This window comes from Bos indicus x Bos taurus, chromosome 19 (genome assembly GCF_003369695.1).
Source record: "Bos indicus x Bos taurus breed Angus x Brahman F1 hybrid chromosome 19, Bos_hybrid_MaternalHap_v2.0, whole genome shotgun sequence".
Classification (NCBI taxonomy): Eukaryota; Metazoa; Chordata; class Mammalia; order Artiodactyla; family Bovidae; genus Bos; species Bos indicus x Bos taurus.
In genome coordinates this window covers 37,142,105-37,167,602 of record NC_040094.1, presented here as the reverse complement: position 1 = coordinate 37,167,602, position 25,498 = coordinate 37,142,105, and the positions used below count along the sequence as shown (strand labels likewise).

The 25,498-nt window shown below is 50.5% G+C and overlaps 1 protein-coding gene across 4 annotated transcripts in view; it reads left to right on the top strand.

The window, feature by feature from the left end:
- ABCC3 (ATP binding cassette subfamily C member 3) overlaps positions 1–25,498 on the top strand; it is a 48,263-nt gene that overhangs the window by 2,683 nt on the left and 20,082 nt on the right. For 3 of the 4 annotated variants that reach the window (XR_003506983.1, XR_003506984.1, XM_027519501.1), the window contains exons 2-17: positions 7,318–7,494; positions 7,851–7,976; positions 8,179–8,316; positions 9,119–9,244; positions 9,446–9,507; positions 10,166–10,297; positions 11,699–11,890; positions 14,915–15,092; positions 15,191–15,352; positions 15,865–15,957; positions 17,171–17,374; positions 17,479–17,625; positions 18,037–18,124; positions 18,488–18,554; positions 18,782–18,908; positions 18,988–19,164. Coding sequence is in view for 2 of the 4 variants with exons in the window: in XM_027519501.1 (XP_027375302.1) it covers positions 7,318–7,494; positions 7,851–7,976; positions 8,179–8,316; positions 9,119–9,244; positions 9,446–9,507; positions 10,166–10,297; positions 11,699–11,890; positions 14,915–15,092; positions 15,191–15,352; positions 15,865–15,957; positions 17,171–17,374; positions 17,479–17,625; positions 18,037–18,124; positions 18,488–18,554; positions 18,782–18,908; positions 18,988–19,164 (2,196 nt within the window). In the remaining 2 variants the exon portion in view is untranslated. Of the gene's footprint in view, positions 1–7,317; positions 7,495–7,850; positions 7,977–8,178; positions 8,317–9,118; positions 9,245–9,445; positions 9,508–10,165; positions 10,298–11,698; positions 11,891–14,914; positions 15,093–15,190; positions 15,353–15,864; positions 15,958–17,170; positions 17,375–17,478; positions 17,626–18,036; positions 18,125–18,487; positions 18,555–18,781; positions 18,909–18,987; positions 19,165–25,498 lie in introns of those variants that run through there. The other variant, XM_027519503.1, reaches the window with a different exon arrangement.

The window sequence follows — 25,498 nt, the reverse complement described above, 5'->3', positions numbered from 1 at the left end:
CAGCCTTTTTGCTAGCTTATCCTCCCAGCCTGTTTTTCCACCTGTGAAATGGGGAAATAACCCATCTCCTAACTATCTCACAAGACATATGGAGATCAAATTAAAAACAGAATGTAAAGTGATTTGAGAACTTAAAACTCTGTTGGTAAGATGTTCATGTGTCATGATATCCCTGGGAAGAGGAAAAGAGGAAAAGAGATGAGGTTAGCAGGTCTGGATTTGGCAAGACCTACAGAAAAAGGGCTGGCAAGGCCATTGGGCCAGGAGCTCCCATTTCAGCTGTTTCCTGGGTAATTTGTGGATAAATGCATCTGCCTTAGCCCCAGCTGAAGGTGAGAGTAGGAACCCCAAGGGGACTCCTAATCCCGCTGGACGTGTGCATACGTGCTATGTACTCACATACACGCTGTGTACTGGGTAGTGATTCATCCTTTCTTTGACTCTCTCTCTCACCTCTATTCGCTTTGGGGTGTATTACCAGCATCCTCTGATCATGCTTGGGAGTGTGTGTGGAAATAAATTCCAAGAGAATGAACTGTGGCCAAGTGGCCCAGGGATCATGGATCCAGAGATGCCTCTAGAACAAAGAAGGTGGAAGTGTCCCTTTGATGCACCATGTTGCCTCCTGCCTGGAGGATTACTCTGTTCTGAGCAGTGGAGACAGGAGAACACCCACGTGGTGGTGAGGGTGCACAGAGCAAGGGCCTCCAGCTGTTTGCCCTAAGGAGGTCTTGACTTGTTTGCAGAATTAGCTTTCATCTGATGGCTCCAGCAAGTTCCTGGGAAGCTGATGCAGGCTTAGAAATCCAACGGTCTTAACCAGGAGAGCTGTCCAAAGATGGCACTGACTGCCTGAGCACTAGTGAGCTCCCCATCACTGGGGGCTCAAACACAGGATTAGTAACCACTTGGTGGGGGTGGTGGAAGGAGGAAGGAGGAAGGAGGTGGGGTCCTGCCCTGAAATTCTGCGACCAGCTAGGAAGAGAGAATGTGTGGTCAATAGGAAGCTCACCAGTTCCTCCTCTGAGATTTTCAGACCTTTTCCCCTGACCCTCTCCACACTCTACACATGGAATTACCTAGTAGCAGCTCTTGGCAGAGTCCTGTGGGTCTCCTGCTGGTCAGGCACCATTTTTCACTTTCACTGTTCCCCTGGCTGTTTACTCACCCTAGGGAGGGGCAGGGCTCTAGTCCCTAGACATTCCCTGTGTCTCCTGCTCTGTTCCAGCTAGTGCCACTCTGTTATTCACTAGCTGTGTGACTTTAGGCAAATTGCTCACCCTCTCTGAGTTCCACCTGGGCCTCCTTCAGGTCTAGTTTCTCCGTTCTGATTCTGAGGACCTGAGCCTCAGACTCAGGGGGGTTATGACTAGGCTTCTGTGGACTTTAGGGCTCTGGGATGTCAGGGTCTTCCCTGGCCTCCTCCTGGGTCACTGCACAGTCGGAATAGGTGGCCACCATAACATATGAGTAGCAGAAAAGGCTCTGATTTCAATGTATTTTGATTCTTAAATGAAGATAGTAACCCCCAAAGATTTGGGGAAACTGGCAGAGGCAGGGATGGCTTAGGCAGGTAGGTAGGAGGTGGACACCCCTCAGCCTACTGGACACCAAACTCTACCCCCACCAGGAACCCAGTCCTCCCTGCCAAGCTAGGGGCTCTAGAATCCCTTCTCTCCATCCCACCTGGGGCACCAAAACTGAGCCTCTGAACGTCTGGTCCTGGTAGAAACATTAGGTCCCCAGGCCGGCCTCTCCCAAGCCCTGATGTCCCCGACCTGGTCTGGAGAGCTGGAGACTTAGGGAAGGAAATGAGTCAAGGAAGTGGCACTTGGGAGGGAACTTTGCCAAGTCCGCCTGCTGGTCCTCTCACCAGGAAATGACCTTGGAGCCCGGGACCAGCCCTTAGGGAGGGAGGCCCCAGTGGGGCCTGCCAGCTGACTGGCCGAGGAGGCAGGGTCAGAGCACCTGGGTTGGGTCCACCCTCCCTGGTGTGGCTGACCCAGGGGCACAGATGCAGCAGGATCCCTGTTGGGGTGGGGTTGTGAGACTTGGATGTGTCACTGCTGTGTGTGGGGCCTCCCCTCCCCCACCTGGAGCTGTTCCTTTTTCAGGGCTGGATCCAGGTGTTCCTGGGCTGGGGTGGGTGCTCATGGGGGCTAATCCGTGGACTGGATTTCTCCTTCTAACTGGATAGTCAGGTTTCTAGTCCAGTGGCTCCCAGAATGCCAGCTAGTCTGTTACCCTGTGATGGCAGCCCCTTTCCCTCTGCTCTGTGAGAAGAACCGCAGCAAGGAGGTGGTTTGAGGGCAGAGTGTACGGCTGAAAGGAGATTTTTAATGTTTTGGGTGATCTGGACACAATGTGTTCTATCCCCAGGGTGGTTTGTCATGGTGGAGCCCTGATAGGGACTGAGACTCTGGAGCTGCAAGGCCTGGGTTCAGGTCTGGCATCAGCCCATGTAAACCGGGGCTGGTCACTTTTCAGCCATGAGTCTCAGCTGTTGTGGACATTAAATAATAATCTTGGAACACAGTGGTGCTTAAGTACCCGAAATTCTTGCTGGTTGCCAAGGCCCTTTCAGAAGCAGAAGGGCCGGCCAGGCTGTGAGCCACAGACTTTTGCCTCCAGACCCAGACCCTTCCAAAGGCTACAGTTAGTGCGTGTGAACAGGCCCATGCCCTTTTTCTGTATCTCCATTTCTGCTGAGATAATGAACTTGTCAGTTGATCCCTTCTCCCCACAACACAGGATTAAGGAAGTAATTACTCTTCTCTCTTGACAGAGCTATCAAAAAGCCTGGGGCGCCCGGGGGCTGGAAAGTCCCTAAAGGCGCTGTGGCAGAGGGCTCTTGGGTCCTTACTGCCACCTGTCCCCTGCTGGGGTCTGTAGGGATTTCAGTCTTGGTGCCCATGAAGGGGCTCCCCGGTATGTGGTCCACTCTGGGCGCCAGACCTTATCAGTCCCGTCCAGCTGTTTAATCACATTGTTAAGGGAGCTGTTGTTGCCGTGGAAACTGTGTGGGTGGCAGTCCGGGAGGGCTGTGGTCTTGGCTCCCAGCCCAGCTGGTGTTCTTCAGAATGGGGATTGGGGGCTGGTGGTTTGAAAAGGGATCACCCATCCTACCCTGTGGGGTTGCAAGGAGTAGTATGGGGTCCATGACCTCCACCAACCCTGTCTTTTACACTTAGCTTTGTTTGGGTCAGAGACCCTCTCGAGAGCCTTGGTGTCAAGGAGAGAGCAGTCTGAGCTCCTGGGCATTCAGCTGCACATATGGGTTTTGGAGGGTAACTTTAACTTTTGTGCATTTATTCTTTCTTTCTTTTGTTCCACAAATGCATAGGAGTGTGGTCTCTGTGCCAGGAGCTCTTCTAGTCAGTGGGGCTGCCTAGCTGGCCAAGCAGAACTAACAAACCGGTCCTCACGGAACACATATTCCAGTGGAAGAAGACAGAAAAATTACAAACATAACAAATAACTCAGTTATATATCCTAGATAGGGATACTATCCTAGATAATGGTGAGGGCTATGGGAAAAGAGGACAGGCTAGCAGGGGTGGGGATGCAGGAGCCAGATGGGGGTTACAGTTCCAGTTTTAATTAGAAAGGTCAGAGTGGACCTCCACAAAATCTGAGATCTGAGCACAAGCTTGCAGGTGATGAGGGCATGAAGCAGCACCACTGCCTTGAGACAAGCGCAGGCCTGACATTTGGAGACCGCACAGAGGGCGGGAGGCAGGTGAGAGAGGGGAGTGGGGAAGCTGAGGTCAGAGAGACCGGGGAGCAGATAATGTGGGTTTCAAGGGCACCCTGGGCTTTTACTCTGAGTGAAATGGGGAGCCCTTGACAGGTTTTAACCAAAGCAGTGGCATGGTGCGTCACTAAGGCGTCTGGCTTAGGTTTTATGAAGACTTGCCTCTAACTGCTGTGCTGAAGGAGACTGCTAGGTAAGCGGCAGGAACAGAAGCAGGGAGACAAGAGAGGGGGTGATGCCACAAATCAAGTGAGAGAGTGGGGTGGAGAGGAGCAGTTGGATCCTGGATCTATCAGGGAGATCCAGGTGAAGATGCCTTTTTATAGATAAAAAGCATTGGATATAATCCTTTCATGTAGTGCAACCTAATAATTTGAAGGTACAATAGACAGGATTTGCTGAAAAGTTGGGTGTGAGTTGTGAGAGACAGAGAAAGAACCAAGGATGACTTGGAGGATTCCAGCCTGAGAGAAGGAAAGCATTGCCCCGCATCAAGGTGGGCAGTTTGGAGGAGGGGCAGGCAGGAGTTCTGTTCTGGACATGCTGTATGCGATGGGTCCTGTCATTGTCTTAGCAGGCTGCTGTGCTGTGCCATGCTCAGTCGTGTCTGATTCTTTGCAACCCCATGGACTGTAGCCCCTCAGGCTCCTCTGTCCATGGAATTTTCCAGGCAAGAATACTAGAGTGGGTTGCCATTTCCTCCTCTGGGGGATCTGCCCGACCCAGGGATTGAACCCACATCTCTTGTGTCTCCTGCATTTGCAGGTGGCTTCTTTACCCCTGAGCCATCTGGGAAGTCCTTAGGTCTTAGCAGAATGTCTGAGGTAAATAGATAGTTTGGGGACAGAGGCATGGTCTGGTATGCTATCTCCTGGAGAGGGCTCTGCCCAACGGAGCCCAGGCCGGATCTCCCTGTGGATCAAAACAGTCATCTGGTCCTCCTAAGATCTCTTGATTGTTGCCACAATGGAAGTTTATGAAACCAAAACAAGGTCCCAGCAGCTTCTGCTCTGTCACCTGCTTCCTCCAGTATTGCCCTACTTGAGTCAAGGTGCCTTGTGGTTCATTCTCCCCCCGAAGTGAGCTGGCTGGGATGCTCTCACTACTGCCATTACTCACGCGCAGAGACAGGTTCAGAGAGGTGACGGCACTCATCCACGATTCCACAGCTCCAAAGAGGCAGCCCACACTGGGTCCTCTCCATCAGGGTCTGTTCTCATAGCCACTCCCTGCCGGCCTCAAAGAGCCCTGCCCTTGACCCATCGTAAGGGTGAGTCCTGGTTGTGCCTTTGAACTCAGGCTCCGATCCCCCTACACACGCTCTCCCTCATCAGTGAATGAATAGACCTTGACTGACAAGGTCCATCTGGGCTGCTCCTCGTACCTGACCCTGTGCTGGGAGTTGGAAGGTGTGGGGCAAGAGAGGAGAGGAGTAACAGTAAGGCCCAGTGTCTACCCTGAAGGGCTCACATCGCTGTGGAGAGAAGATATATTCATAGGTGCAGATCCAAGCAGCTCAAGGTGGGAGCGGCTTGGTGTTACAAGGCCTGGGTGTTCCTCCCAGCTCCTGACTGCCAGGTGTCCTTGGATTTGTTGCCAGAGCAAGTGGAACCTGTTTTTTCTTTTGCAAGTCAGGCCTGATACTGTTCCTTTTCTTTTCTTTTGGAATAATGACCTCTTAAGTGCATAATAAAATGCTGCTGAAACATAAAGGGCCTCGATCACTCAGGTAATAGTCATTTGCCTGAGTGCCAAGACCATACAAAACAAAGCAAAGCAAAGCCCCTTGGAGGCTGGGGCACCCCAGAAATGCTTTCTGTAGAAGGTGTAGCTTGAGTTGGCCCCAGAGAGGTCAGCAGTTCACTCCCTCCAGGCCCAAAGACCAGGTGATAGCGTTGGGGATGGCCTTGGGCCAGCTATCGGACGGGTAACTAAGGGATGAGATTAATGGGCTCGTGAAGGGTTAAACAGGGTGTGGCTGCCACTTGAGGGTGGAATGAATCAATACATGGTCCTTTTGTACAATGGACCACGTGTAAAAATGGGGAGGAAGAATCCTCACACTCACCATCGAGGATGACACCCCTCAAATGCAGTGCAGAGTGAAGAAGCTAGACATGAAAGATCTGGGCTGTGTGGTTTCCTTTTAGGCAGGTCCCACGTGGGCAAAATCACATGTTGTTGGAACGCAGAACAGAATTCCCCTGGGATGAGGAGTGGCTAAGAGGAAGCCCAAGAGGACCTTCCAGGCATCAGCCATGTCCTGTTTCTTAATTTAGGTTCTAGTTACAAAAGTGTGTTCAGGGTGTGAAAATTCACTGAGGTGTATACTTAAGCTGTGTGTGCTTTTCTGTAAGTATATTTATTATACTTGGATAAGAAATGTCTTAAACAGGAAAACCATACAGGCCGGGGTGTCTGCCTCCCCCATCTTAGAAGAGCCTGCCCAGGCCTACAGTATAATCCTGCTCCGTGATCCAGCCCTCAGCCATGGGCCAAGTGCCAGTGCTCAGCAAGAGTCTGCTGGTCCTTAGCTTGCATTGCTTGAGTGACTACTGAGTACTGGGTTCTAGAATACAAGATGTATGTGGCACAGCCTCTGCTTTCCAGGGTTTGAGTGAAACTCCCCCAAAGCAGTGTGTCCGTGGACCTCACGCTCCCTAGAGGCAGGAACTGTTTGTCCCACCTGTGCCTCCACCCCCCACCCCACCTCCCCAGCCTCCCTACCAAGCCCCTGGTAGGCCTTTACCAGAGCATCATCGAGTGGAAGACATATTCCCCCATCCATTTCCAAAAAAATTCTTAAGTGCAAAGACAAAACGGAGGGTGGGGATCTTGTCTGGACTCAGTGGTTCCCAAGGACACAAGACTTTGTGTCAGTGCTAGAACCGGGACAGTCCTATGCAAAATGAGATGATGGGTCACCAGGGCTTTGTTTTACAAAGCTCTCTCCACATCACCTTGTTCCTTTGAGTTCACTCCCACTGAGGGAGGTAGGCGGGGTGGGGGATGGCCTCCCCTATTTTAACAGAGAGGCAGCTAAAGCCGAAAGAGGCCCCCTATCCCTTCCCTGGGAGACTTAGAGAGGAAGTGGACTCTTCAACCATGTGCATATACTGCTTTGATAAAGTAAATTAATTACAAAAAGGGTGGAACTCTAGAATGACAGAAAGCAGACCAGTGGTTGCCTGAGAGGGATGGGCTGCAGAGGGGCGCAAAGGAGCTCGGATAATGGTGGCGTATTTGCTGTCTTTATTGTGGGTAGCGGTTTTGCAGGTGTGTACAACTGTCACTCACTGGACTGTGCACTTTAGAAGGGTGCAGCTTATTGTGCTTAAATTATACGTCAATTAGAGAGAGAAAATATGAGGAAATGAGGAAACTAGCGCCCTTAGCCTCCTGGGAGAGCTCACGCTTGGGACAATGCCTGCTCGTTTGCACACTGAGCCTTTCAAGATCACATGCCTTCCAACCACTAGGGCATGTGGAGCAGCTCTCTGGCCCAGCCCCCTTCCTGGAGCATGAGCCCATTGCTGCCCCTGAATTCTTCTCTCTTTTCCCAGGACTCCAACCTGTCCCTGCACACAGACAACCCGGACTTAACTCCCTGCTTCCAGAACTCCCTGCTGGCCTGGCTCCCCTGCATCTACCTGTGGGCTGCCCTGCCCTGCTACCTGTTCTACTTGCGGGGCCACCGCCAAGGCTACATTGTCCTCTCTCACCTCTCCAGGCTCAAGACGGTCAGAGGCTCAGGGTCTCCTGTGGGTGGGACCGGAACCTGAATGAGTCCCTCCCCCACCCTCAGTGACTGGACTGGGTTCCCCAGCCTCACCCGCCCTGTGCTCAGGGCCTGCCAGCTGGATCTACAGCCCAATGAGATAATCTCTGGGGAAGTTCAGTCAAGGTCTCCAACAATGGTCTCCCCACTCTGGAGAAGCTTCCAGCCAGTGCCCAGCCCGGCCCTTGAGGGCAGGCCTGGGCATATCTGTTGGTTTCAGGACCAAAGGGCCCTCCCCCGGTGGGGAGTGGGGGGGCGGCGGCGGGGGGCTCTCCGTTTCTTTGAGGGTGGAGGCTCCAACCTGCGTCCTGTTCACAGGCCTTGGGCGTCCTGCTGTGGTGTGTCTCCTGGGCTGACCTCTTCTACTCCTTCCACGGCCTGGTCCATGGCTGGCCCCCTGCCCCCGTCTTCTTTGTCACCCCCTTGGTGGTGGGGGTTACCATGGTCAGTGTGGGACCAGGGGATCTGGGTGGGGGATCTCTAGTGGGTTGTGGGATGCTGATGGGGCAACCATGGGCTCCGAGGAGAAGGCTGGACACCTTAGAAGTGGGTAACCCCAGAAACATCTAGCCATGGGGCGTGGGGAGGAATGGAGTCAGGTCCAGATGTGTGCTCTGGCCCAGCACCTGCTGTTCTCCCTGCACAGCTGCTGGCCACCCTGCTGATCCAGTATGAGCGGCTGCAGGGGGTTCGGTCCTCGGGTGTTCTCATCATCTTCTGGTTCCTGTGTGTGGTCTGTGGCATCATCCCCTTCCGTTCCAAGATCCTTTCAGCTTTGACACAGGTAAGGGGAAAAGAGAAACCCGCCAAGTCCACCGCTGTCTAGGGATTGGCCCCAGAGCTCAAGGCACTGTTGGCTCCCAGGCTCCTCCTCTCTGCCTCTTCTCAGCTCCCAGGACCTCCTCTGCTGTTCAGTCCCTTTTGTGTCATTCCTTACTTGTTGCATCTCTGCTGAGAAGCAGGCTGGTGAGCAGGGTGAGAGTCGGTGTAACCAGGGAAATGCAGCAAGAAGAGCCCTTTGCGGCTGCTTGTGGAATGTGGCCACTGCCACCGATGCCGCCACCGTCAAATGCAGTGTTTGTGCAGTGAGGACGTGTGTGCAACCATGAACAATTTTGGCTTCCCTGGAATCCCATTATCTCATTCTCCCCCTTTTTCTTGCCTCCCTCAGTCCCTGATCTTCCTCTTGATTTTCAGTGGTGGGGGGGGGAAGGTGATGTGGTGATAGGAGCACTGGAGATCAATCTAGTGTCTCCCTATTTCTCTATCTCAAGAGAAGTCAGTCAAATGTATTTATAAGAGCACAGGTTGGGAACAATCCAATTACTTTGTGATCTTGGGCAAGTTCCTGAGCCATTTGAAGCCTCAATTCTTCAATTACACAAGGGGATGTAGGTGAGCAGGGCAAGTCTCCACCAAATAGCAGACCCCCTATGATCTTTCCCCTCTCTCAGAGCCCTCTGGGTGGGGGATCCTGGAACCCCCAGGGGCTGACTCCTACACAGAGGGGTCTGGTGCCCCCAAGTCCTTTGGACTACAGGCCCAGGGATCCCCAAGCTATGATGTTGCTCCCCTTTCTCCCCCAGGGCAAGATCTCAGACCCTTTCCGCTTCACGACCTTCTACATCTACTTTGCTCTGGTGCTGTCTGCCCTCATCCTCTCCTGCTTCAGAGAGAAGCCACCGTTTTTCTCCCCCAAGAATATGGACCCTGTAAGTTTTAATGGAGGTGGGTGGTAAAGGCGGTTCCACAGCCCATCGCTCAGCCCAGTCCTTCCAATTCATTCGATCTTGTCACCTCCAGAGTGTGCAAACTGGGGCTTGGAGCAGGAAGGAGGGAGGCACCCTCCTTCCTCTGCTCTGCCTTGAGAGGAAAGATCCTGATTTCCCCTGTCTCACTCCTTTACCTTCTAGAACCCCTGCCCAGAGGCTGGAGCTGGCTTCCTCTCCCGCCTATCTTTCTGGTGGTTTACAAAGTAAGTTTTCTCTTTCCTAAGCCTGGGGATCTGGGGGTGGGGATGGATAGTTGGGGAGTTAGAGAGAGGAACGGGAGCAGGCCAAGAATTCAAGAGCTTGAGGAACTGTGAACCCCGGTGAGCATGGGGCAGGCAAGGGTGGGGAAACCTGTCTGTTTGGGCTGGGGGCTGAGTACAGAAGCCAGGCCTAGTCCAGTTCTGATCCCAGGGCAGGCCATGGGGACAGGCCCAGGGTTCTAGAGGGAGAATTAGTTCCCAGCTCTTTGGTCAGGGATAAGCTTGCAGCTGTCATTTCCTTGGGCATCTCTCAGAGTAGCTAAAGCAGGAGAATTATGTCTGTGACCTTGGTGACAGCTCATTAACCATATTGCACTGAGGAAGCTCCTGGGCTAGGGCTCCATCCAGTGGGTCTATCATCGCTCAGGGCCCAGTCAGCATCAATTCATCACCAGGGCCCAGGAGTCAATGGGGCATCTGAGAAGGAGGGAGAAAGGGCAGAACTTGGAGTGGGAGTCAGTGACCCCCATCTTGCTCACTGTAGGAATAAAGGAGACACTCTTCTTGGCTACTGTCCCCCCAGGGACATCCTCCTGTCTGGAGACCCTTGTCCCCAGGCTCCTAAACTCTGACCCAGTGTGGTGCTGCCTGCCCTCTCCAGGTTGGCCATCCTCGGCTATAGGCGGCCCCTGGAGGAGCGAGACCTCTGGTCCCTAAACAAGGAGGACCGCTCCCAGATGGTGATGCAGAGGCTGCTGGAGGAGTGGAAGAAGCAACAAGATCAGGCAGCGCGGTGAGGCCCCCTGTCTCCCCAGTCCCCGCACCCCTCCACCCCAGCCCCTTCACACAGCCCGGGTCTCCTGCAGGCGAGGGTGGTAGATGACATGGCTGGGGGCGGAGAAAAACACAGGTGCAAGTGGTCCTGGGTGTGCAGTTTAGGCCTGCGTGGGGCCAGCTGGAGAGTGGCTGACACTTTCACAACACTTACTTTGTCCAAGGGGCTTCCCTGGTGGCTTAGACAGTAGAGAATCTGCCTGCAGTGTGGGAGACCTGGGTTCAATCCCTGGGTTGGGAAGATCCCCTGGAGAAGGGAATGACTACCCACCCCAGTATTCTTGCCTGGAGAATTCCATGGACAGAGGAGTCTGATAGCTACAGTCCATGGGATTGCAAAGAATTGGACACAACAGAGCGACTAACACTCTGTCTGAGGGGTAGTTCTAAGATTAACCCAGTCAGTCTCTGACAGCCCTACTGCACAGGCTGTAATGTCTTGTGTGACAGATGACATCACTGAAGCACTGAGGTTTGAGGATTCACCCAAGGTGCCCTAGTTGGTGGTGGCACGGGCAGAATCCACACCCACCTGTCTGGCCCCTGCAGTCACCACTGAACTGCCCTGACTGACTTGAAGGGTGGGTTCTGGAGACTTCCCTCAGGAGGGGAAAGGACCAGGGGAAGAAGGTTAAGGCCAGCGTCCCCGCGTAATCCCGCCTTTTATGTGGAGCCAACAGCTGGAGGAGATTACCATCTGATCGAGGGCCTTCCCACTGACCCAGGAGTCTGTCTCTGGCTGACTACTCAGACAAAAAATCTGAGACTCCGAGTCCTCCTTCTTCACCCACATCCCCCCCAGGACCAAACCCTTTTGCCTTCCACCCACAGTCTGGGTCCCAGAAGTCCCATGCTGGTTCTGTCTGAGCCCCTGATGGCCGACTGTCTGTGGAGGAGCCAGGGGCCTGGACTCGGTCATCCGTGTCTTGGGTTCATGGCTTGGAGCCTCTAAGACCTAACGGCCTCCAGTCTGCCTGCTGCACCCCGTCTCTGTCCCTTCATGCCACCTCCACTCCCTCCCTGCTCAGCCCCCCAGCGACTAGGCCACTAGCCAGCCCTGCCCAAGTCTCCTTTCTCATAGCATTCTCCCTGGAGCCAGCAGCCCTGGAGAGGCAGATGCTGGAAATTGCTGGGTGTATAGTTCTTGGGGAGCAGTTAAGACACCCCTTCATATATCCTCTAGAACCTGAAGACAGAGTCACTTGGGGATTCTCAGCTGGAAAGTTGCATTGTCTGTTCCAATTGTGAGAGCCAAGAAAGCAGCTCCCCCTCTTACCTGCTGTTCAACAGCCCTGGTGGCCCTTGGCTTCACGGGGCCTTTGTACCCATTCCGACTCACTGTCTTTCTTCCTCGGACCAGACGCCAGGCTGCAGAGGCTTCTGGGAAGAAACTGTCCAGTGAGGGTGAGGTGCTGCTTGAGGGCCGACCCAGGGCCCCGGAGGCCTCCTTCCTGCGGGCCCTGATGGCCACCTTCAGCTCCAGCTTCCTCCTCAGCATGGGCTTCAAGCTGATCCAGGATCTGCTGTCCTTTATCAACCCGCAGCTGCTCAGGTGTGTCCACGCTCCCTCCCGCATGGCCTTTCCTGGGACAAGGGGCTGGCCTGGGGGATGAAGAGTGGGGAAAGAGCCCCAGTCCAGGAACTGGGGGGGCTATCCCCATTTTCTGTGGGACCCTTGGCAAGTGGCAGAGCCTCTGCACCTCCTTTCCCCATTCACATCCAACTTACCTGGCCCAAGTACAGCTGCCAGGCACCCCGATGTATACATTAGCAAACATTCTGTCTTTAAATCCTCCCAACAGTCCTACAGAGGATTTCCCATTTTACAAATGAGGAAGCAGAAAAACAAAAAACAACAACAAAAAATGAGGAAATAAGAACTCAGAGAAATGAAGTGATTTGACCAAGGGCACACAGCTGGTGGCGATGGATTTGAGTTCAGAGCTCTGAACTCCGGCTTTGGTGCTCTTTCCATTTGTTCCCTGAGTAGCTTGGGCTAGAAGGAGCTCTCAAATGCGGGAATGGGAAGGAGCCCTCGCTCCATTGCTCCTCCATTCATGAATTTGTGCGTTTGCTCATTCAGTGAGTATTTTTTGAGCCTCCAGGGTCTCAGAATAGTGCCAGACCCTAGGTATACAAAGATAAATAAGATATGGTCTTAAAGTCTCGTGGGAGAAACTGGTGTGTAAATCTGTTAGAGCACAGTGTGGGCAGAGGTGTACGCAGGTGTCTGAAAAACCCCTCAGGGGCAGGAAGCCAGCCTGGGAAGGGGCAGGGTACTCTTGCCAGCCCAGGGAGGTTATCTAGTTTGGAAGGACAGGCAGCTAACTAACTAGGTACAGAGTCACAAAGGCCTGAGACAGCATGACTCAGGAACTCCAAGTGCTTATGAATGCTAGAGGGAGGGTGGCTGGAGGGAGGGGCAGAACAACACAGGGAGAGAGGGAAAGCTAAGAAAATCCTTGAAAGGTTTGAAGCCAGGGAGGGGCATCTGGCTTGCATCTGGAAGGATCCCCTGCTGGTAGTGTGGGTGGTGTAAGGCAGTGTAGCCAGATGGAAGTGGGCCAACTAGGTCTAAGGAAAGTCCAGGTCAGGAATGAGCTGGATTCAGGAGCTACTCTGGAAATGCGTGCTTGTGTCAGGGAAAGGGAGGGGACAAAGGTGACCTGGGTTCTTGGATAGCTAGAGAAGGACGGATTTTTTTTGTTGTTTTTTTTTTTTTTTGCTGAGATAGTGAACTCAGCAGGAAGAGAGACCTGGGCAAGGGGCACAGTGGTGAGCTGCGTCTTCGCCATGTCAGGCCTGAGGTGCTGGTGGCCCCCAAGGGGAGATTGCCAGCTAGAGGGAAGTCAGAGAGTTTTCAGAGTCGTCATGGAAGCCCAGGGCTCCATCTCTTTGGCTTACCCCTCCCAGAGAGGGGCCTTCAAGTGAAGGCCCCAGACAGAGTCCTAGGGCCTTCTGACAGGTATGGGGGAGCAGAAGACTAACCTGGAGGGGCCAGAGTTGGGAAAAGAATCCAGATTGTGGACCAGGGCACAGAGAACACATCCAGGGGAAGCCATGGCCTCCAGTGAAGAGAGCTGACCAGGAAAATAGAGCCTGAGGAAGGCAACATGGAGTTTGTTGGTGACTTTGCCAGAAACAGAGGCTGAGACAAAGGGGAAGGGCCTGAGAGAAGGGTGTCTGCAGTGGAGATAGGGCCAATGAAAGTCTAGAAACTTCCTATAAAAGTTTTTAGTTTCCTAGGGTAACAGAGTCCCACAAACTGGGTGGCTGAAAACAGAAATGTATTCTTTCATGATTCTGGAAGCATGGTCTGAAATCAAAGTGTCAGTGGGTTGGTTCCTTCTAGAGGCTCTGAGTGAGATCTGTTCAGCTTCTGGTGGTGCTGGCAGACTAGACTTCCTTGGCTTGAGACTCATCGCTCCAATCTCTGCCTCCATCTTTGCATGGCATCTTCCTGTATGTGTCTGTGTGTGTGTGTGTGTGTGTGTGTGTCTGCATTTGTGTCTCTGTGTACAAATCTCCCTCTCTTTTCTCTTATAAAGATGCCAGTCACTGGATTCAGGGCCACCCTATTCCAGTACAACCTTATCTTAACTTGACTACATCTGTAAAGACTCTCTTTCCAAATAAGGTCACATTCATAGGTACGAGGGGTTAGGACTTGAGCATGTCTTTTGGGGGGTCACACCCAACCCACAGCAGAAGAGGCCTGGCCATGACTGTGGAGGAAGCTCCATGGGGCCAAGGGGAGGTTTGTCCTTACATGGAAGAGACTTGATCATGTTAGTCGGCCAAGGCACAGAGCTGCCAATGGAGAGGAGGTTCCTGAAGATGAGGCGAAAGGGAGCCAGTGATGAAGCATGCTTCTGAAGAGGTGGGTGGGATCTGGGGTTTAGGGGGCAAAATCCAGCGTGGAAAGTCAGAAGGACGCCTCCTGTCCTGAGGCAGATGGAAGAGGGTGAATGTTTGCAGGGAAGTTTGTAGTTGGCAGGGAGTTCTCAATGGAAACAAGTAAGTGGGCCACTGCTGAGAGAGGTGGGGAGTGAGGACAGATCAGAAGGTAAGAGGTGAAGAGGACTGTGGGAGAGGAATTAGATTAGGGTCCTGGAGAAGATCAGTGGGCAGCTCTGGGGGCTGCTGATATTGAAGAGGATGGATTTCAGTGGCGAGAGTCTGTGTAGTCATGCACTGGAGTTCAGAGCCCTCAGCAGTCCAAGAAAAGGTGAAGGAAAGTCTAATCAACGGACATGTGGCATTACTTCCTGCCACATGGTCCAAGGAGGCAGAACAGGCAGGCCGGTGAGGTTGGTGGCCAGAGCGTAACAAAGAGGTGGGTGGAGGGAGGCCATGGTAGATGGGAGAGGAGGTGGAGGCAGAAAGGAGTAAGGAGACAGAGTCTTGCACCAGCTCTGGGCTGATTCCCGTGGTCTGGGTTGGGGCTGTGGAGGGCCAGCAGCCTCCAAATGAGAGGCTCGAGAGAGTGGAGGCTGAGGGGCAGGAAGAGAGCAGCAGTAGGGGGAACAGCCTAGGGGAGAGTCCCCACCCTTATTGTTCTCTCCTCCGTTTGCAGCATCCTGATCAGATTTATTTCAAACCCCACGGCCCCCACCTGGTGGGGCTTCCTGGTGGCCGGGCTGATGTTCGTGTGCTCCGTGATGCAGACCCTGATCTTACACCAGTATTTCCACTGCATCTTTGTGATGGGGTTGAGGTTTCGCACGGGTATCATAGGTGTCATCTATAGGAAGGTCAGCTGGAGCAGGAAATGAGGGGCTGGGGAGGCCAGCCCTGGGGAACTTCGAAGAGACTCGCACGACCAGTCCATCAGCCAACTGTCCACCTGCAGGCTCTGGTCATCACCAATTCAGTCAAACGTGAGTCCACTGTAGGCGAAATTGTCAACCTCATGTCAGTGGACGCGCAGCGCTTCATGGATGTTGTCCCCTTCATCAACCTGCTGTGGTCAGCACCCCTGCAGATCATCCTGGCAGTGTACTTCCTCTGGCAGGTGACTCTTGACCCCTGATCTCTGCCTCCTTCCTCTGACTTCTCCTTCCTTCAGATGGGACAAGAGAGAGTTATTCTGGGTCACGAGAGGGGTGGGGGACAGAACTGTGAGGATGCTGGTGTCTGCAATCAAGTCTTTCCAGCCTATGAGATTGTCCCTCTCACAGAACCTAGGGGAGGGAAGAGGGACTCGGAGACAAGGTGGGTGTGACTCTGGTTGTCATTGCCTATCTATCTGTATTTCCTCTCTGTGTGTCTGGACACCCTTCAATGGCTGCCTGTTTGTCCCTATCTGTTGTCATTATCTGATGGCTGGCTGTTTCTGCAAATGTTTTTGCAATTTTGGCTTTATCTGTATGTCTGCTTTTCACTGTCCATCTGTTTGGCTGACCACTAACTTTTGCTTCAGGCCCATCCCCGCATTTCAGGTCAATAGGCTTCTGTCTGTTGGGCTCTGTCTATACACTCTGCATATGTGTCGGTGTGTCTAATCTACGCATCGTGCGTCCTCAGAACCTGGGTCCCTCCGTCCTGGCTGGAGTTGCTCTCATGGTCTTGCTAATCCCGCTCAACGGCGCTGTGGCTGTGAAGATGCGTGCCCTCCAGGTGGGTGCTAACAGACCGAGCTGCTCCTGCCTGGAGCCCTGGCCAGGTGCCTGGAGCCCTGGCCAGGTGCCTGGTGGAGTGCAGTCACTAACCTTGGCCTCATCCACTACCTTGCTTACTGAGTACAGATGGCTGTAAGCCACTTTCACAAACCTTAGCTTGCTCTAGCCTTACAACCCTGAGAGGGTTTTAGAAACATTCTCATTTTGCAACTGAGGAACCCAGGCCCAGAGAGATTACAGCAATCCAGAATCAGACAGAACTTGCCTCTTCTGGTCTAACGAGAGTTTCTCCACCACATTGCACTTAGTGTAAATAGCCAGTCATTCAGTCCTTTATTTGCAAACATTCAGTGAAGTCTTCCCTAGCTTCCCACTGTACACAGAATAAATGACAAATTTCCACTACCAGCCACTAGGCCCCTGCTCACCTTTCAAGCCCTCACCTCCTGGAATATGGCTAAATTTCAGCCAGTCTGGCCTCTCTTTTCTCCAGATCACTAAGCTCTGCGTGCCTCTGGGCTGCCATACATAGTGTTCCCTGAAATGTGCTTCAGCCTTCCTTGCTTGTCCAGTTCCTTTCGTTCCTTCACTCCTAGCATACACTTTGATGTCCCAGTTCCCACCCCAATTATTCTCTCCCAGAATCCTGTTACTCCCACTGGAGTGTGCATAATGATTTAGTGTAAGCATTTATTCAGGCCATTGTTTGCTTCCTAGCTACTTCTCCTATCAGACTGTCAGCTTTATGATGGCGAGGGCCCTCAGTTGCTTATCATCATCTGCCCTACGTCTAGCACATGGCCTGGCACAGAGTAGGCACTCAATAAGTTGGGGCTGAATGAATAAATTAGTGTGACCTGCTGCACCTTGGGTTGGGGACTGGGGAACACAGAGAAATAAGGGATCTGTTCCCTCAGGCTCAATGGATTTGAGGCAGCATACATGTTCAGGGTGCCCTATGAGAACGTGCCTTAGAGACCCAGGGAAGGGGCCTGGGATGGTCAGCGATGGGGCACTGAGGCTGGGGCTGGATTTTGTCCGCAGAGAGGAAGGGAGCTTGGCTTGGGCATTCCAGGCTGGGGTGCAATCCAGGCTGGCAGGGAGGAGTGGTGAGCAATCTAGCTGCCGTGTGTGTGAGTGCAGAGATGTGTGCCCTTGTTGATAGAGGTCTGGGGAGGGGCTCAGGTATGCACTTGGCACACTTCCCATAGGTAGAGCAAATGAAGTTCAAGGACTCACGCATCAAGTTGATGAGCGAGATCCTGGGCGGCATCAAGGTGCTGAAGCTGTATGCCTGGGAGCCCAGCTTCTTGAAGCAGGTGGAGGGCATCCGGCAGGATGAGCTCCGGCTGATGCGCAAGGTTGCCTGCCTCCATGCCATATCCACCTTCATCTGGGTCTGCACCCCCTTCCTGGTGAGGCGCCCACACCTGGGCTGGTGTCCCATCTCCTGCTCGGCCAGCCCGGGCCTCTGAACCCAGCAGACTCCACCCTGACACCCATCCCCACCACTGCCCAGGTGACCCTGACCACCCTCGGAGTATACGTATCCGTGGACAAGAACAACGTGCTGGATGCTGAAAAGGCCTTTGTGTCCGTGTCCCTTTTCAACATCTTAAAAATTCCCCTCAACATGCTGCCCCAGTTAATCAGCAACCTGGCCCAGGTAAGCCTGGGTAGGGCTGGGGTTCTAGTGGAGTTTGGGCAGGTTGATGGGGCTATTTAGGGTCAGGGGATAATCAGGGAGAGTTATTGGAATCAGGGGAGGGCCGTTTGGCATTATGAAGAATTGTTCCAAGATGAATGAGGTCAGTGGACTCATGGGCCATTTGGAGTCAGAGTTAGGTAGGGTTTCTGGAAACCCAAGTTCTGGAGACAGCCTCCTCTTACCAACATGGACCCTATCTTTGGCAGTGGGAGCCAGCCAAGACTCAGGCATGAGAAGGGACCCAGCACCAGCATCTGGGCCCTCAGGGGGCCCAGCCTCACCCAGGAAGTTGGGGGCCAGCAAGGGTAAGAGGAGATGGGTGTAAGAAAGGCATAGCTTCCAGGGCTGACTCACACCCTCTGCCTGCAGACCAGTGTGTCTTTGAAACGGATCCAGCATTTCCTGAGCCAAGATGAACTTGACCCTCAGTGTGTGGAAAGAAAGACCATCACCCCAGGTCCAGACAGCCTCTACCTGGGCTTCCCTTAACCCAGCCACTTCTCCAGAAAATTCCGTTTCAAGCTTTTAACTTTTCTCTTGTGGCCTCCTTTTCTTCATCCTCCTTTCCCATCTGCCCTCATTCTGCCCTCTCCCTCTTCTGGTTCTTTACTCTCCTCTGTTACCCCTCCCCAGGCTCCCCCATCACCTTCCTTCTCTAGGGCGCTTCTTACTCCTCCCTGGGACTTCCTGCCAGCTCCCCCTCACCACCTGCAAGCTTCCCTGTGCTCCCAGTTGGCTCCTTTCCCCAGGGCTCTTCCACCCAGGGATCCTCTCCCCCTTGCCCCGGGCCCCCTGACCCTGTGCACCCCTGTCTTCCCAGGCTACGCTGTCATCATACACAATGGCACCTTTACGTGGGCCCAGGACCTGCCACCCGCCCTGCACAGGTACCAGCCTCTCCTTCCCTTCTCAGCTGCCTAAAGTGGACTGCAGCTCAGATCGTAGCAGAACCCACCCCACTCCCACCCTTCAGTTTTTGACCTGGGAAGCAGGTAGAGCCTCAGCTTGCCAGGATGCTCTCTGAAAGGGAGGAGAGCTTGGGTCTTCAGGTGGAAGGTGGGGGACAAAACCTCGATTCCTCCCCTGACTGGGCTACTTGTCTCCTTACCCCCAGCCTAGATATCCAGGTGCCAAAGGGGGCACTAGTGGCTGTGGTGGGGCCTGTGGGTTGTGGGAAGTCCTCCCTGTTATCTGCCCTGCTGGGAGACATGGAGAAGCTGGAAGGCAAGGTGTATATGAAGGTGAGAGGGGCAGGGATTACTGGGAAGGGAAGCTTGGTCAGGCCTTGGGCAAACCCTGAGGTACTTCTCCTTTGGCCAGGGTTCCGTGGCCTACGTGCCCCAGCAGGCATGGATCCAGAACTGCACTCTTCAGGAAAACGTGCTATTTGGTCAAGCCCTAGACCCCAAGCGGTACCACAAGGCTCTGGAGGCCTGTGCCCTGCTAGCTGATCTGGAGGTTCTGCCTGGTGGGGACCAGACAGAGATTGGAGAGAAGGTACAGTCTCTTCTCTCACTCTCTGGGGGAGTTAGCACATACAGCTGCCAACCTCAATCCAGCTAAGATCCAAATATGCATTCATTCATTCACATATTCATCTATGAATGATGTTATGCCTAACTCTGTGCAAGGCACTGGTAGAGCAGATCTACTACTGGGGGAAGCTGACTTGTAAACAGGTAGGGGCTATAGAATGTCCTGGAGCCCAGGCTAAAGGCCTGTTCAAGGTACTGGGAATGAGTAAAGAGGTGGTCTGCATAAGGAAAAGCATCACTTTTGAGCTGAATCTTAACAGGTAAGGAAGAAGCTCTTATCATTCATCAGATTTTATGACATACCTACTATATGCCAGGCAATATTATATATTAGTAAATGTGTGTGCGTGCTGAGTCACTTCAGTCGTGTACAGCTCCTTGTGACCTCATGGACTGATTTCCTCCAGGCTCCTCTGTCCATGAGATTCTCTAGGTAAGAATGCTGGAGTGTGTTGCCATGCCCTTTTCCAGGGGATCTTCCTGACCGAGGAATCAAACCCACATCTCTTATGTCTCCTGCATTGCAGGTGGGTTCTCTACCACTAGCACCACACGGGCAGCCCATACATTAGTAAATACACCAGACTAAAATCTCTGCCCTCATATAGCTTACATTCTAGTGGAGAAAGAGATGTTAGCAAGATAAATCAGTAAAATATATAATATTAGGTGAATGCTAAGAGGAAAGGATGTACAAGGTTGTATTATCAGTATGCTTTGTGAAAGCTTCACTGAGAATTGGAGACTTGAACAAAGGAGTGGTCTGTATCTGGGAACATGAAGCCCTGTCTGGGACATCTGAGGCAGAGAGAGCAGTAAGTGCAAAGGCTCTGAGGCAGGAGTGTGATTGGGGCATTTAAGGACCAGCGAGAAGAACAGTGTGGCTGGAATGAAATGAGCAGGGATGAGGAGGAGGAAATGAAGTCAGTGAGGTGTCCAGGAAGCAGACATAGGGCCTTAAGTCTACCTTAAGGTCTACAGCTTTTACCAAGGGTGATGGAAAACCTCTAAGGGTTCAGTTCACTTCAGTTCTGTCACTCAGTCGTGTCCAACTCTTTGCGACCCCATGACAGCATGCCAGGCTTCCCTGTCCATCACCAACTCCCAGAGCTTGTTCAAATGCATGTCCATCAACTGAGTGATGCCATCCAACCATCTCATCCTCTGTTGTCCCCTTCTCCTCCTGCTTTCAATCTTTCCCCAGCATCAGGGTCTTTTCCAATGAGTCCGTTCTTCACATCAGGCGGCCAAAATATTGGAGCTTCAGCTTCAACATCAGTCCTTCTAATGAATATTCAGGACTGATTTTCTTTAGGATGGACTGGTTTGATCTCCTTGCAGTCCAAGGGACTCTCAAGAGTCTTCTCCAACACCACAGTTCAAAGCATCAATTCTTCGGAGCTCAGTTTTCTTTATAGTCCAGTTCTCACATCTATACATGACTACTGGAAAAACCATAGCTTTGACTAGATGGACCTTTGTTGGCAAAGAAATGCCTCTGCTTTTTAATATGGTACCTAGGTTGGTCATAACTTTTCCTTCAAGGAGCAAGCATCTTTTGATTTCATGGCTGCAGTCACCATCTGCAGTGACTTTGGAGCCCAAGAAAATAAAGTCTGACACTGTTTCCCCTGTTTCTCCATCTATTTGCCATGAAGTGGTGCGACTGGATGCCATTATCTTAGTTTTTTGAATGTTGAGTTTTTAAGCCAGCTTTTTCCTCTCCTCTTTCACTTTCATCAAGAGGCTCTTCAGTTCTTCACTTTCTGCCATAAGGGTGGTGTCATCTGCATATCTGAGGTTATTGATATTTCTCCTGGCAATCTTGATTCCAGCTTGTGCTTCATCCAGCCCGGCATTTCACATGATGTACTCTGCATATAAGTTAAATGAACAGGGTGACAATATACAGCCTTGACGTACGCCTTTCCCAATTTGGAACCAGTCCGTTGTTCCATGTCCGGTTCTAACTGTTGCTTCTTTGAGGGTTAGTGTTAGGGTTAAGGATGGAGGGCATTCGATGCAATTTGGTGTGACTGGAGGTTAGCAGGGTGCAAAAGATGCAGGGTAATTACGTAGAACTTTGATGACTTTAGTCAAGGTTTTGATCTTTCCCCTAAAAACCATGGGATATCAATGCAAGTTTTTATTTTTGTATTAATTTATTAATTTTTGGCTGCTGTGAAATATACATAACATAAATCGTGTTTGGCTGTGCTGGGTCTTGCTGTGGTGGAAGGCTTCTTCAGTCGCGGTGCACGGGCTCTAGAGTGTGCTGGCAGTAGTTGTGGCATAAGGGCTTGGTTGCCCCATGGCATGTGGGCTCTTAGTTCCCCGACCAAGCAAGGGTTGAACTCCTGTCCCCTGCATTGGAAGGCAGATTCTTAACCACTGCACTATGAAGGAAGTCCCCATAACATAAATCTTTAACTTAAAAATCTTTAGAAGTATAAAGATCAGTAATGTTAAGTTCATTCACACTGTTGTGCAACCAATCTCCAGAACTCTTTTTATCTTACAAAACTAAAACTCTGTACCCATTAAACAACAGCTTTTACTTATCCATTCACCCCTCAATGGACACTTGGGTTGCTTCCACGTTTCATAGATTGTGACTAATACTACTATGAACGTGGGTGGGCAAAGGTCTTTTTAAGACCCTAGATACCCTAAAGTGGAATTTGTAAATCAATTCTATATTTTATTCTTTGAGGAGCTGCCATGCTGTTTTCCATGATGGCTGCACCGTGTTACATTCCCACCAACAGTGCACAAAGGGTACAACTTGCACACATCCTGGAAGACACTTGTTTTCTGGGGTGGTTGTTTGTTTTTTTGGTTTTGTTTTTTGATAATAACCATTCTAATGGATGTGAGGTGATATTTCATTGACATTTCAATTTGCATTTCCCAGTCATTAGTAATGTTGAAACACCTTTACATAAGTAAAGTAATATAAGTATCAGATCAGATCAGATCAGTCGCTCAGTCGTGTCCGACTGCAACCCCATGAATCGCAGCACGCCAGGCCTCCCTGCCCATCACCAACTCCCGGAGTTCACTGAGGCTCACATCCATTGAGTCAGTGATGCCATCCAGCCATCTCATCCTCTGTCGTCCCCTTCTCCTCTTGCCCCCAATCCCTCCCAGCATCAGAGTCTTTTCCAATGAGTCAACTCTTCGCATGAGGTGGCCAAAGTACTGGAGTTTCAGCTTCAGCATCAGTCCCTCCAAAGAAATCCCAGGGCTGATCTTCAGAATGGACTGGTTGGATCTCCTTGAAGTCCAAGGGACTCTCAAGAGTATTCTACAACACCACAGTTCAAAAGCATCAATTCTTCGGCGCTCAGCCTTCTTCACAGTCCAACTCTCACATCCATACATGACCACAGGAAAAACCATAGCTTTGACTAGACGGACCTTTGTTGGCAAAGTAATGTCTCTGCTTTTGAATATGCTATCTAGGTTGGTCATAGCTTTCCTTCCAAGGAGTAAGCGTCCTTTAATTTCATGGCTGCAGTCACCATCTGTAGTGATTTTGGAGCCCAGAAAAATAAAGTCTGACACTGTTTCCACTGTTTCCCCATCTATTTCCCATGAAGTGGTGGGACTGGATGCCATGATCTTCGTTTTCTGAATATTGAGCTTTAAGCCAACTTTTTCACTCTCCACTTTCACTTTCATCAAGAGGCTTTTGAGTTCCTCTTCACTTTCTGCCATAAGGGTGGTGTCATCTGCATATCTGAGGTTATTGATATTTCTCCTGGCAATCTTGATTCCAGCTTGTGTTTCTTCCAGTCCAGCATTTCTCATGATGTACTCTGCATATAAGTTAAATAAACAGGGTGATGATATACAGCCTTGACAAACTCCTTTTCCTATTTGGAACCAGTCTGTTGTTCCATGCCCAGTTCTAACTGTTGCTTCCTGACCTGCGTACAGATTTCTCAAGAGGCAGATCAGGTGGTCTGGTATTCCCATCTCTTGAAGAATTTTCCACAGTTTATTGTGATCCACACAGTCAAAGGCTTTGGCATAGTCAATAAAGCAGAAATAGATGTTTTTCTGGAACTCTCTTGCTTTTTCCTTGATCCAGAGGATGTTGGCAATTTGATCTCTGGTTCCTCTGCCTTTTCTAAAACCAGCTTGAACATCAGGAAGTTCACGGTTCACATATTGCTGAAGCCTGGCTTGGAGAATTTTGAGCATTACTTTACTAGCGTGTGAGATGAGTGCAATTGTGTAGTAGTTTGAGCATTCTTTGGCATTGCCTTTCTTTGGGATTAGAATGAAAACTGACCTTTTCCAGTCCTGTGGCCACTGCTGAGTTTTCCAAATTTGCTGGCATATTGAGTGCAGCACTTCCACAGCATCATCTTCCAGGATTTGAAATAGCTCAACTGGAATTCCATCACCTCCACTAGCTTTGTTTGTAGTGATGCTTTCTAAGGCCCACTTGACTTCACATTCCAGGATGTCTGGCTCTAGGTCAGTGATCACATAATCATGATTATCTGGGTCATGAAGATCTTTTTTGTACAGTTCTTCTGTGTATTCTTGCCATCTCTTCTTAATATCTTCTGCTTCTGTTAGGTCCATACCATTTCTGTCCTTTATCGAGCTCATCTTTGCATGAAATGTTCCTTTGGTATCTCTGATTTTCTTGAAGAGATCCCTAGTCTTTCCCATTCTGTTGTTTTCCTCTATTTCTTTGCATTGATCGCTGAGGAAGGCTTTCTTATCTCTTCTTGCTATTCTTTGGAACTCTGCATTCAGATGCTTATATCTTTCCTTTTCTCCTTTGCTTTTCGCTTCTCTTCTTTTCACAGCTATTTGTAAGGCCTCCCCAGACAGCCATTTTGCTTTTTTGCATTTCTTTTCTATGGGAATGGTCTTGACCCCTGTCTCCTGTACAATGTCACGAACCTCATTCCATAGTTCATCAGGCACTCTATCAGATCTAGGCCCTTAAATCTATTTCTCACTTCCACTGTATAATCATAAGGGATTTGATTTAGGTCATACCTGAATGGTCTAGTGGTTTTCCCTACTTTCTTCAATTTAAGTCTGAATTTGGCAATAAGGAGTTCATGATCTGAGCCACAGTCAGCTCCTGGTCTTGTTTTTGCTGACTGTATAGAGCTTCTCCATCTTTGGCTGCAAAGAATATAATCAATCTGATTTCAGTGTTGACCATCTGGTGATGTCCATGTATAGAGTCTTCTCTTGTGTTGTTGGAAGAGGGTGTTTGTTATGACCAGTGCATTTTCTTGACAAAACTCTATTAGCCTTTGCCCTGCTTCATTCCATATTCCAAGGCCAAATTTGCCTGTTACTCCAGGTGTTTCTTGACTTCCTACTTTTGCATTCCAGTCCCCTATAATGAAAAGGACATCTTTTTTGGGTGTTAGTTCTAAAAGGTCTTGTAGGTCTTCATAGAACCATTCAACTTCAGCTTCTTCAGCGTTACGGGTTGGGGCATAGACTTGGATTACTGTGATATTGAATGGTTAGGTAAGTAAAAGTAATGTTAAAAACACCTTTACATGTGTTTGTTGGCAGTTTGTATATCTTCCTTGGAGAAACGTCTAGTAAAGTCCTTTGCCCACATTTTAATCAAGTTGTTTAGTTTTTTGTTGTTGAATTGTAGGAGTTCTTTATATATACTAGATGGTAACCCCCTATCAGATATATGAGTTGCAAATATTGTTTTCTGGTCTGAAGGCTGCCTTTTCACTTTGCTGATTGTGTCCTTTGATTGCACTGAAGGTTTCAGTTTTAATGTGACCAGTTTTTCTATTTTTACTGTTGTTGCTTGTGCTTTTGATGTTATATTCATAAAGTCATTGCCAAGTCCAATGTCATGAAACTTTTTTCCTGTGTTTTCTTCTAAGAGTTTTAGAGTTTCACCTCTTTTTTTAGATACTAAAGATTTCAATGTATATTCCTTCAAAACAAAGACATTCTCTTACGGATCTATGGTTAAGTCATCAAAATCAAGAAATTTATCACTAATACAATGTTACTATCTAAAAACCACTGCCTGACTTTTGAAATGTCATCATTTATCCCAGTAATGTCTTTTTTAGTTGTTTTCTTTCCTGTCTAGAATTCAGTCCAGGATCATGAGTTGCCTTTAGTTGTCATATCTCTTCATTCTCTGTCAATCTGGATAACTTCTCAGTCTCTGTCTTTTATTTTATTTTTAAATATTTATGTATTTATTTTTGGCTGTGTGGGGCCTTGGTTGCATCATGCAGGATCTTTGTTGCGGCATAAGAGCTCTTTCTTTGGGC